General features: G+C 44.1%; 1 protein-coding gene across 4 annotated transcripts in view; it reads left to right on the top strand.

The window, feature by feature from the left end:
• Window positions 1-13071, top strand: part of TESK2 (testis associated actin remodelling kinase 2) — a 126054-nt gene that overhangs the window by 110318 nt on the left and 2665 nt on the right. For 2 of the 4 annotated variants that reach the window (XM_084874596.1, XM_084874599.1), the window contains exons 5-9: window positions 3667-3813; window positions 11750-11832; window positions 12081-12165; window positions 12403-12486; window positions 12707-12793. In XM_084874596.1, the coding sequence (XP_084730722.1) occupies window positions 3667-3813; window positions 11750-11832; window positions 12081-12165; window positions 12403-12486; window positions 12707-12793 (486 nt within the window). The remainder of the gene's footprint in view (window positions 1-3666; window positions 3814-11749; window positions 11833-12080; window positions 12166-12402; window positions 12487-12706; window positions 12794-13071) is intronic. The other 2 variants (XM_084874598.1, XM_084874597.1) reach the window with 2 other exon arrangements.

Below are 13071 nucleotides of genomic sequence, written 5' to 3'. Positions count from 1 at the left end.
GGACAGATTCAACAGCAGTGAATGAATGAAGGAAGGCACTGTGCTAATGCCATTAATATGCCTCATTTTGAGATTTCCAAAGATGGATTATCAAGCAGGATGTAGCAGATCGGCAGGTTTTCCTTTTGAGAAGTTAAGCGTATTTTTAGCCATTCTCTCTGCCTTGCCAAACCTGATCTGCCTCATCCAAGGATCTGAAGTGCTGCATCGTGCTGCCCCCAACTGGTTCTTTTGGTGCTTATGTTACCACATCAGAAAATCTCAGATTATGTGGCACTTAAATGTAAAAATATATATATTTTTATTGATTTCAGAGGAAAGGGAGAGGGAGAGAGAGTTAGAAACATCAATGATGAGAGAATCATTGATCGGCTGCCTCCTGCAGGCCCCCTAATGGGGACCAAGCCCACAGTCCAGAATCGAACCCGGGACCCTTTATTCCACAGGCCAGCACTCTGTCCACTGAGCCAAATCGGCTAGGGCTTAAAATCATTTATTTATTTACTTACTTATTTAATTTTATTTTTAAAAATATATTTTATTAATTTTTTTACAGAGAGGAAGGGAGAGGAATAGAGAGTTAGAAACATCGATGAGAGAAAAACATCGATCAGCTGTCTCCTGCAAACCCCCTACTGGGGATGTGCCTGCAATCAAGGTACATGCCTCTGATCGGAATCAAACCTGGGACCTTTCAGTCTGCAAGCCGACGCTTTATCCACTGAGCCAAAACGTTTCGGCATGGCTTAAATCTTAAAGCACTTTCATATATTTGTATTAGATTCTCATAATAACATTATGAGTTATATAGGTCAGAAATTATCACACCTACTTTATAGGTGGAAAAACTGAAGGATAGCCTTATTAGTTGCCTTGTCCAAGTTAAATGATTATTAAAAAGTAGAATTGGACTAAAATTCAGATCTCTTGTCCCCGATCCTATTAGGTACCCTAGTCTTTTGTAAATTCAATAATACCCCTCATTATAGATATTAAGAGCTTAATTTTAGATTTGGAGGAATTTGCCCCCTTTTCTCCCTTGGAAGGAGGAGGGAGATAAAACCAAATTATGTGAGGTTTGAATAAATTCATTAACCTAATTGGCAAAAAACTTTTGAGTTCCTGTTTTGCATGAGGCCTCTGACTTGGGTTTGCAGTCTCCTATCTCTGAGGTGTAATGTAGTGGTAAAGTGCATGATGCTGGAGCCAGGCTGCCTGGGTTTGAATCCTGGCTCTGCTTCTTAATAATTGGGTAACCTTGAGCAAGTTTCTTAACTTCTAAATGCCTTTTGTCAAATGAGGATAATGGCATACTTTACCTCATAGGGTTATGTGCAGTGAATGAGATAATTTTAAAGTTCTTAGAATAGTGCCTGGCACAAAGTGGGCACATATAAATAACTATTAGCTGCTGTTATCATCATCCCCATATAAATATGCTTATTTGCTCTTTTAAAAAATATTTTTATTGATTTCAGAGAGGAAAGGAGAAGGAGAAAGAGAGAGAAACATCAATGATGAGAGAGAATCCTTGATTGGCTGCCTCCTGCACATCCTCCACCGGGGATCAAGCCTGCAACCTGGTCATGTGCCCTGACCGGGAATTGAACTGTGAACTCCTGATTTATAGGTTGACACTCAACCACTGAGCCATACCAATCGGGCACTTATTCTTTTAAAAAGTTAGGAATGATGAACGGCCAGATTTCTTAAAAAGTACATCTTGACATAGTTTCTCCATAGTTTTCTCTCGTACTTACTCCTCAGTTCACTTGGGTCTTAATCACTTTACTGAAACTGCTCTGGCCATGGTTGCCAATGACTTCCTGGTTATAAATTCTGTAGATATTTTTGGTCTTTTCCTCTTTGGATTTTTATCTTTCTTTGACTTCTAGGATGACATTCTTACTTGATTCTTCTTTTCCTGCCTGCTCCTTTTCTCACCTTACATGTTAACTCCCAGGCAATTTCATACATTCCTTGGCTTCAGTGATTACTTTAGCTCAATGTTATTGCTTCCTAAATCTTAGTGTATAGCCTAACTTTGTTCCTGAACTTTAAACATCTCTCTATTTGACACCTCCACTTTGGTTGTCCCATAAGCCTTTAAACTCAACATTGTCTTCGGAGAGGAAGAGAGAGGGAGAGAAAGGTAGAAACATCAGTGATGAGAGAGAATCACTGACTGGCTGCCTCCTGCACGCCTCCTACTGGGGATTGAGCCTGCAACCCAGGCATGTGCCCTTGGACCCTTCAGTCTGCAAGCTGATGCTCTGTCCCCTGAGCCAAACCTGCTAGGGCTCAAGTTTTGTGTACATTTTTTTAAAAAGTTTTTATTGATTTTATTTAATTTATTTATTTTTAAAATATATTTTATTGATTTTTCACAGAGAGGAAGGGAGAGGGATAGAGAGTTGGAAACATCGATGAGAGAGATACATCGACCAGCTGCCTCTTGCACACACCCCCATCAGGGATGTGCCAGCAACCAATGTACATGCCCTTGGCTGGAATAGAACCTGGGACCTTTCAATCCGCAGACCGACACTCTATCCAGCTGCCCCCAACTGAGCCAAACCGGTTTTGGCAAGTTTTTATCGATTTTAAAGAGAGAGGAAGGGAGAGAGGGAGAGAGAGAAGCATGCCCCTTACCCACAACCCAGTCCCGATCCCCATTTGCCCCGACTGGGAATTGAACCAGAGACCTTTTGTTACATGGGATGACACTCAGCCAACTGAGCCACACCGGCCAAGGCTCTAAGTACAGCTTGAATCTTGCTCTGTTCTATTGCCTCCATGATTGCCTTAACTCAGACATCTTTCTTTCACCAGGATTATTGCAATACTCTTCTATTTTTCCTTTTCCATATTCTCCACTCTATTCTGTCATGCTATTGCTAAAATAATATTTTCTTTAAAAGCAAATATAAATGTTATTATGTTCAAAAGACTTTCTTTTGTTCCCTATAGAAAAGGTAAAGCCCATATATCTTCGCAAAGCATATGAGCCTCTTCTGGCCATAGTGGCTAAATTGGTTTTCTATATGCATCATGCATTTAAACCTATTATATATCTTTGCATATGCTGCTCCCTTTGTGTGGACTTTCTTTTCTGTTCCCCCAGGTTATCCTTTTGACTCCTTATTTCCTTTGTGCAGCTTTCTCTGGCATGTTCAGATTGAGTTAGTAACTTTAATCTGTATGCTACATAGCACAGTGGTGGTACATGTACAAAGCTCTTATTTTAGCATTAACAAATGCTGTTGTTAGTCTGTATCCCTTAATAGATTGTGATCTCCTTAAAGGAATGTATCTTTGTGTGTAGATCAGTGTTTCCCAAACTTTTGACATATGTGTACCCTTCTATAATTTTCGTAACGCTGAGTACCCCTCGTACTCATGAGAACGTAGAATTAGGCGCAACTAAGCACGGTGCAGTGCATATCCCCACCAAACTCCGGTGCAATGCGTACCCCCGTACCCCTGGGGGTGTGCGTACCACACTTTGGGAAACACTGGTATAGATGCAGAATAAGCCCTTAGTCACCAAAAAAACAACTATGAACAAAACATCCAGTCTCTATCTTCTAAGTGTTACTCTCTAGTGGTTTCGCCACCAGTCTTATATTCCTGACAAATGGTAGCTGGGTTTTCCTTGTTTTACAGTATATCAACGCTGGAAACCTGGAACAGTTGCTAGACAGTAACCTGTATTTGCCCTGGACTGTGAGGGTGAAACTGGCCTATGACATAGCAGTGGGCCTCAGCTATCTTCACTTCAAAGGCATTTTCCATCGGGACCTCACATCTAAGGTATGAAGGCTTTACTCGCACCACTTGACACTGTCCTCCATTACCAAGAAAGCGGTGTTAGGAAACCAGTCATTAATAAGCTTTGAAATGTAGAGTTCTTTTATAGATTTCACATTTAAACACAGAGGATACAAATTAATACTTTATATAGTTAGTCTTTAGAAAGCCTATCTTGGCTCACAACAGGTACCTATCAGTGTCGAGCCAGGCGACACATACATCTTGAGAAACTTCACGCTTTTCTTTAATCTCCTGAATATGTGTGTTGTAGGAGCAGATGGCGTGAGGAGGGTTAAGAGGTTCTTGCCCAACAGGATGATAGCATTCAAAACAGTGTGGGAGCCTGTCTTTTATTGTGCTCTCTCGTAGCCTCCAGGAAGTAGTTCTTAACTGAGAGCAGGAGTTTGGAGATTTTTAGTCACTTGGGTGCAGGTTTTGAGGGCCATAATGTACTGACCCATTTTCTATGTGTGTGATTGAGTTTCTGCCATTCTGCCAGTTCCTTTTTGGTGTTAGCTGGTCTCTGTAGTATTCTCTTGCTGTCCAAAGTGCTGTGTGACCAGGTTAGAAAACAGTTGCTTTCAGAGGAAGTTGGCCATGCTACAGGCAGGCCCCACCGGGCCAAGTGGCCCAGGATACCACTGGGACAAGGCTTATATAAAGAGTACTGTTTGATCATGATGTGGGAAATGTAAGACATCTAATATGAGCTGGTTTAAAGTCTTCTAGGGAAGTATATGAGAGTTTTGTACCTGCCCAAGAATAGCTGTCATTTTATTTCCCATCATCAACATAATGCCCATGCACAACATACATGCATACATATACTCCCACACCTCTTCTTGACATGGATGAGGGATAAGGGAGAGCGTTATAAGAAAAAGTTTGCAGAGAACGAAAGCAGGCTGTACTCTCAGAGAAGTAAGTTTCTGGCTACCTCACACTAGAATGATGCTGGTGTTCCAAAGAGAAGTACTGTCCCTGAGGGACCCTGGCCATTGGTTGATAAACTACACAGAAAATAGCTTTAGGGGAGGTGAGTGCAGGGCCCATCAGCTGCACTGTTAATAAAGGAGCACTAAGACGGGCAAATGGAATGTGGTGACCAGCTGAGGCCTAGTTGTGAGGACTGGATAGTTGGACAGCTGGGATCTGGAAGATGGTATCTTTCCCCCTCACCAGCCTTGTCTCATTCCCTAGAAGGTTTTAGAAAGTCAAGACTAGGGAAACTGTACTTGTTCCAAGCAAATGAGTGGGTTCACGTCAGCTTAGACACTGCCATAAGTTGATAGCCTAGCCTCACATTGGCCATGCAGCCAAAATCAAATCTTTGCAGCATCATTTGCTCCAAGATGGAGAGAGATCGTGACGAGTTATCCATCAGCCATACAGCTATTTCCCCCACACCTACATGAGTATGTATATTTAAAATATATATATATTTTTTATTGAATTCAGAGAAGGGAGAGGGAGAGAGAGAGAAACATCAATGATGGGAGAGAATCATTGATTGGCTGCCTTCTGCACATCCCACACTGGGGATGTGCCCCGACTCAGAATTGAACCATGACCTCCTGGTTCATAGGCCGATGCTCAGCCACTGAGCCACGCTGGCCAGGCATGACTATAACCTTTTAGGAACTGTAGGGTAAGACCACTGTCCTTTGGTTTTCCTGATAGCACGTATGTATTCTCCAATGCCTGCCAATGGCTTGAAACGAGAAACTAGGAACTTAGGAGAAAGTACTGTATCTCTCTGAGCTGTTTTCTGGGTCTGAACTTGAAGGAGGTATTGAGGGTACTTCCGTGTGGGAAGAACCAATGACTTTGCAAACTGGAGGCAGGCTAGGAAGTGCATTTTAGAGAATCTCAAGTTGAAGAAGAACCAGGAAATTTTACAAACCAGACCATCCAATAGAAGAGACTATCTGTGTTCACTGCCCTTTTATCATTTCTGACCTTTTGTCTGAATGTTCCAGCCTCATTGTAACTGTGTTGCAGGGATTAGGAAGAAGGTACATCCACACCAAGGCAGAGCAGCCCCACTCAGAAGACCTGTATTGTAGTAACAGTGACCACAATAGTGAGAAATCTCAAAGGAGAAATAGGCTAAATGGACAGAGTAGGGCTTTGACTTTTCCAGTTGATCTCCTCATTGCCAACGTTGGGTCTAAGTTTGATTTCTTTAAGTATAATGGGAGATTCACTGCATATTAATTTGTTTATTTTATTGTGTTGTGTCTCACACCTAGCGTAGAGCCTGCCATAGGGGCTTTCTTGCTATCTCTCAGAAAATGCACTTGATAGTACAGAGGCCAAAACATCTGCTCGAGAGCTGAGATAGAATCCCAGACCCAGTTTTGTCCCACACCTCCAAATGACTTAAGTGCCCTTGTGGCCTCAGGGTTCCCAGTCTGTAAGATAGATTCTCTCTTTAACCTCACAGGAGCAATCAGTCTGCACTTCTCACACCAGAGTTCACAGGAGGGATTTTTAAAAAATATATATTTTATTGATTTTCCACAGAGAGGAAGGGAGAGGGATAGAGAGCCAGAAACATCGATGAGAGAGATATATCGACCAGCTGCCCCCTGGGAATGTGCCCACAACCAATGCATATGCCCTTGACTGGAATCGAACCCAGGGCCCCTCAGTCCGCAGACCGACACTCTATCCACTGAGCCAAACCGGTTTCGGCCACAGGAGGGATTTAAAGTAGTGGGTAAGCCAGGACAGAGAAGCAGGTGCCTTTTTTCCAGGTGATCCTGAGCCTGTGATAGAAGCAAAGAAGATCCCTCGTTCCTATCAGAGCATCTCCTGAGAGTAGTATTGCCTTTGCAGGATTCACATGCCAGTGGTTACTGTAGTACTGCTTTCAAGAGTGGAACGTCTGTCAGAGATAGCGGTTCAGTCTAATTTTGTAATTCTAAGAAATCGTCTGATACAACTTTGTGCAGTGGTGATACTGATAGTTTACTTAGAAGGAAGTGGGAGGTAATGTTGCTTTAAAACTATTCACTTCATGAACCATCAAGAAGTGACAGTAACCACACACCGGCTTTTTCCTGTGGCTCTAAGAAAAGCTAGTACAACTGCACAAGCCTTGGCCTCAGAGGCAGCTGAGAAAGCAGTTTGTTTCTGCTTATTACCTTACTGCCCTGGGTCGGGCAAGCACCACTGCATTTGGTTACCCCTAGGAGTATGGATTATGAATTGTGGCTATATTCTTGGTTGTTAGTTTTTGTATATAAGTATTACTTCATTGACTCCAGAGGACCACTCTGGTGGATCCATCCGAGTGAAAAGCCTTTCCCTCTATGGTCTTAGGCTGTACTGTGCAACAGCGAGGAGCAGAAAATGTCCATTTTCAGAGACTGAAGAGAGCATGAATTAGGAACAATGTTGAATGCTGGAGGAAGTAGAGTGTTGTCTATTAGGGCACCATGTAGTCTTTTTTTTAATGAGATTCATCAATAGCTTTTGAAAATCATTTATACTAGTACTGTGATATTATTAGAGGACATAGTACATGAAACAGTGGCTCAGTGGTTGAGATTGGGGACATAGAAATTACTGGAGCCGAAACCGGTTTGGCTCAGTGGATAGAGCGTCGGTCTGCGGACTGAGGGGCCCTGGGTTCAATTCCAGTCAAGGACATATGCATTGGTTGCGGGCACATTCCCAGTGGGGAGTATGCAGGAGGCAGCTGGTCGATGTATCTCTCTCATCGATGTTTCTGGCTCTCTATCCCTCTCCCTTCCTCTTTGTGAAAAATTAATAAAATATATTTAAAAAAAAAAAAAGAAAGAAAGAAATTACTGGAACACAATCTGTACCATCCTTGGGCTTTTATTTTTTCATTCTTGGGCATTTAGGCTAGTTTAGGAGACAGATATGTGAGCAGATTAGTACATAAGAGCTATGGTAAGTGGGATGGAGGGCAAGGGCTGGGACAGCAAACCAGATAATCTTCCAAGAGACTTAAACAGTCTCTGGGGCATTTAGGAGGGCAGTTCAGTGTCTGGCCTCCCTGTGCTGTGTTGGCTTTATTCAGTGCCAATAGCGACTCTGCAGTTGCTGTAGGAGACCTCAGTAAGTGCTCTCAGGTGTTTTCTCTGGCCCAGTTTTTTGTTTTTAATTTTATTTTTATTGATTTCAGAGAGGAAGGAAGAGGGAGAGAGAAATAGAAACATCAACGATGAGAGGGAGTCATTGATCAGTTTCCTCCTGCATGCCCCCTACGGGGGATTGAGCCTGCAACCCAGACATGTGCCCTGACTGGGAACCAGTCGTGACTTCCTGGTTCATAGGTTGATGCTCAACCACTGAACTACACTGGCCCAGGCATTCAGTGGTTTTTAGTGCATTCACACTATCTAATTTCAGAACTTTTCATCATGCCAAAAAGAAACCCTCCTTATCCTATTCCCCTCTCGCTTCAGCCCTTGGCAACTAATCTATTTTTAGTTTCTATGGATTTTCTTATTCTGGACATTTCATATAAACGGAATCATATAACTTGTTATTTTCTGGGGAGTATCACAGTTAGATTTGCATTTTATGAAGATCATGCTGGCAGAAATGAGGAAGGCGGATTATGGAGATCAAGCCTGGACCAAGTTAGAAGAGTATTGCAATATTCAGGGGAGGAATGAATATTGAACTGAACTAGAGCAATAATAATAAGATGAAGAAGGAAGGATTGATTTGAAAAACATTTCAAAGAGAAAATTAGTTGGAGTAAGAGTAAAAATATAAGATAAATCCCAGGTTTCTGGTTTAGCAACAGAATGAAAAAAGGCAGTACCAGCCTTAAAAAAAAAAAAAAAAAAAAAAGCTTGAGTTTTAGTTCTTAGGAGAAAAAGTTGAGTTCAAGTTTGCGTGTGTGTAGTTCAACATGGCAATCCAGAAGTTGTCCAGAAATAGGCAGGCTGTCTAAATCAGCAGCTTGAGGATCAAGGTCAGGGCTGAGGATATACATTTGGGAGCCATGAGCACAAAGGTGGTAATTAAAAAAGAAATGTAGGATAGCCTCAACAAAAGAGCACAAGAGCTGTAGGCCTAAGATAGAACCCTGAAAGCAATCATCCTCATTGGATGGGAAGAAGAGTCTGCAATGGAGTCTGTAGAGTAGCCAAAGATAGAGAAGGAAATCCAGAATTATAGTTGTCATAGAAACCAGGAGTGCCTGGCCGGTGTAGCTCAGCTGGTTGAGCGTTGGTTGGCCTGTGCACCAAAAGGTTGCTGGTTGCTAGTGCGATTCCCCATCAGAGTAAGTGCTCAAGTTGGGGGCTTGATCCCCCAGTCAGGGTGCATGCAGAAGGCAGCCAGTCAGTGTTTCTTTCTCTTTCTCTCTCTCTCTAAAATCAATAAAATCATATATTTTTTTTAAAAGCCAGAAGAGAAGAATAAAAAAGGAATGGGAGTGGCTCAGTGGTTGAGTGTCGACCTATGAACCAGGAGGTCACAGTTCAATTCCTGGTCAGAGCATATGCCTGGGGTTTGGAGCTCAATCTGCAGGAGGTAGCCAATAGATGATTCTCTCTCATTACTGATGTTTCTATCTCTCTCTCCCTCTCCCTTTCTCTCTGAAATCAATTTTAAAAAATTTTTAAACAAAAGGAATGGGAATAGCCTCTAACTAGCCTCTAATAGCTAATCTGTTAGCTCCAGGACCACAAATGATTATTCTCTGTATGCCTACTGCTAACACAATTGCTGAATAATACCTAAAAACACTGATGGAAGTAACCAGCAGTGTCAACAGCAGGAAGATCAAGTTATGTAAGCCATAGAACTCATTGGGATCTTCCATAATAATATTTCTAGCAGAAATCAGTGAAGGATGAATGGGAGATTCATAGGCATGATGACTGTGTGAGATGTGCTTCCCACAAACCTTTTTATGACTTTGACACATTACCTTTCTGATGTGAACTTAGAAGAAAAAAAAAGAATGGGAGATAAGGAAATAAAAACAGCTGGTGTTGCCAGACAAACCTCACTAGCCTGGGCCCTGTTAAGGGCAGGCCCAGGAGTTCGTTGGAAAACCCTAGGGGCTGATTCTGGTCAGGTTCCTCCCCATTTTGCTTATCACCTCAGATTCAGACTCCTAACATTTGGTTCTTTTGGTTTTCAGTATCCCATCTTTGTCTTTGGGTCTAATGCCTGGTTATTGGCTGCGAATGAGCTTTAAAACCCCCATTTTGTAAGGCTCTCATCATCCCTGCCTTAGCCATTCTCAGCCGCTCATAGAAGCTACTGTGAAGTCACTGAATGGTGATTTGCAGTGAATGAACAGGTCTCTGTGAATGTGAAGATGGAGCAGAAACGGAACAGCTTTGCCAAGGCAGGGCACTCTGGCCAAACTCTGTTCCTTATTTGCTGCTCCCCAGCTGTATTTAACAAGGTGGTTCTGAGGGCTATAAAACAAATAGTGAAAAGGACTTTAGACTGAGCCTTCGAGAAAGGAGCCTGAGCTGTTAGTGAAATAGGAAGAGAGAAAAATAGGTGACAGATCTGAGCTGCCACTACCTCATAGACTAGTGCCCTAAGCCTGGGCTTCGGCTGTCTAATAGTAAAGCTGGCTTAGGGCCCCAAAGACATTCAAAGTCACTGAGCTGGGGGATGCTGAGCCAGCAGGACTGATGGGAGGGCTAACACCAGAACAGGCACAAGGATGCTCCTGCTTGAAAGCTAGAAATGATGCGTGTCTCTCTGGTATCCAGGTCAGGAGAGGATGTGATGAAATCACAAGCTTATTCTGCTTCAGGGAAAAAGAGAATATAGTGTCATTGCATCAAGGTCAGAGTAAGGAACTGATTTGTACCTAATGTGGAGTAAGTAGGAGGTGACTTGGCAATGCCTTGGCAACTAGATGCCAAAGCTGGTGAGGCGAGGGAGGGCTGGTTTGGGTCAGATAGGGCCTTACTGGCCCGAGAAATGTCCCTGTGAGCCAAGGATCCCTACTCCCTGCTGCCTCTGGAGAAAGTGGGGTAGAGCAGAGTGGTGTAGGACTGTTTTGAATGCAACTATTTGAGGAGAGTTGGTTGCCTTGTATTTATTTACAAGCTGTTTGGGTTTCTCCTTTTTCGGAGACAGCAGCAGTTGTTTAGTCAGCATGAGCTGAGCCTCTCTTAGGAGTTGGATACTGTGAGGAACCAGAAAGTGCTCCGGAGGAGCCGATAGCCGGCTAGACTATAAGAGGAAGTGGCATAGAGGAGGAGTTAAAGGAGTTGAAAGGAGAAAGAAATAAAGGTGAGAGCTGGAGAGGACAGGACTGGAAATGTTTCTTGCCTTAAAACACATAACATTTCAAGGTGAAAAGGAGAATTGGGAGAACATTCCAAATGGAACAGAACAGTATAAGCGTGACCTTGCCTCTGGCTGGTATAATGGGATATCTGAACAGGGCTTGTAGGTCCTGTTTAGGCTTCACAAGTCAAGCATGTCTATGAAAGTCTGGATGAAGATGTGTGCAATCAGGCATCGGGGCAGACGGGAGCTGGTGGAGGGGTAGGCAGTTGGTTTAGAGCCAGATCATAGACTTAATACCAGAGAGGAGGTTATTTGCGATCCTATGGGCCGAGAAAGTTAGTTTACTTGTTCTATGCTTATATTTCTTGGCAAGGTCAGGCCTGGCCTTTGGTCTGTACGTTCTGAAGAGGGAGGCCAGGGGCCTGAGAGCCCGTCTCCCTCACTAGATTGTTAGCTCCGAGAGGACAGGGGTTTCTGTTTGTTGAGGTGTCTCTGCCACTTAGAGCCTTGCCTGGCACATAGAAAGTAAAGATAAATATTTGTGTTTGGAGCATAATACGAATCCTAGGGCAGCCACTCAAGATTCAAGCCTACCTTATCTCACATGGCTGTCATGGTAATGTTATGGCTGGCTGGTCCCACTTCTGAGCCACCCCGTCTTCTTTTTTGGGAACTCTAGAACTGCCTGATAAAGAGGGATGAAAATGGCTACTCTGCGGTGGTAGCTGATTTTGGCCTGGCTGAGAAGATCCCTGACTTCAGGTGAGCAGCCCTAATGGGTACTGGTTACAGAAGCAACTAAGGCAAAAAAAATAACACAAAACAAAAAACACACAAAGTACTCCTGCTGCCTCTCCAGAGGCCAGGACTTGGTCACAGCTCAACCTCAGCGCCGTAAATTTGGTCAGTCCTAGTCTGTGCCCATCCTTGGGGGAGAAGAATTCCCAATATTGATATCCTATTATACCGGCCAGTGGCAAGCTCGTTTTCTGTATCATCTCGCCCTGTAGCATGGGGAGGGAGAAGCTGGCAGTGGTGGGCTCACCCTTCTGGATGGCGCCTGAAGTTCTCCGAGATGAGCCCTACAATGAGAAGGTGAGTCTGGGGGTCCCAAGGCTTGGTTGTCCTTAGAATCCACTCTTGGCAGTGTCCACCCTTCATGTTCAGGGGAGGATCTACAACCAAGAGCAGGGCTGGTACTTGGCAGCTACCCAGTGAATGAATTGAATGAAATATGGGCAGTAGAATCTAGGCCTGGGCTGTGGCCATGAGGGGCAGAAACCTCACTTCTCAGCCCACCGAAAGGGAAACTGAGGTCTCACTACCCACCAGGCGGACGTGTTCTCCTATGGTATCATCCTCTGTGAGGTCATCGCCCGCATCCAGGCTGATCCGGACTATCTTCCCCGCACAGAGGTGAGCTGCAGGCATGGGGATCAGTGCCACTGGGGCGGGGCTGCTTTTGAGGCTGTGGAACCATTTTGTTCTTGGGGTGGAGTTGCTGGAACTTAGTATGTGTGGCTAGTTCTTAGGGGCAATTCCCAGCCTCTCCTTCTGAGCAAGCCAGGATGGATGGAGGGATTAATGACCTGTCTACCCATGTCCTCTGTTCCCTCCCCACTACACCCATTCACAGAACTTCGGGCTGGACTATGACGCTTTCCAGCACATGGTGGGAGACTGTCCCCCAGACTTTTTGCAGCTTACCTTCAACTGCTGTAATGTGAGTGTCTCCTCCTGCCCCGGCTTTGGTCAGGGGCTGGGTTCGCCTGGTTAGAACTGTAGAAAGAGCCTCATTAGCCTCATGAGGGGCCTCATTTTCACTGAATGACAAATGCTCATGGCCCCTCCTCTGGAGGCCTGCCCGCCTCTCCAGAGCACTTGTCCAAATAAAGGAAAATTGCTTTGTACTACCTGCTCCTCAGCCTGCAGGGCAGACCCACCACCCCTCGCCTTAGTTAGACTATGGATCCAGCTGATCCAGCCTCCCTAAGGCTAATG

Source organism: Pipistrellus hanaki, assembly GCF_964339955.1.
Source record: "Pipistrellus hanaki genome assembly, chromosome: 2".
NCBI lineage: Eukaryota > Metazoa > Chordata > Mammalia > Chiroptera > Vespertilionidae > Pipistrellus > Pipistrellus hanaki.
Note: the sequence above shows the minus strand (reverse complement) of the source record. Positions and strands in the feature narration are given on the sequence as shown.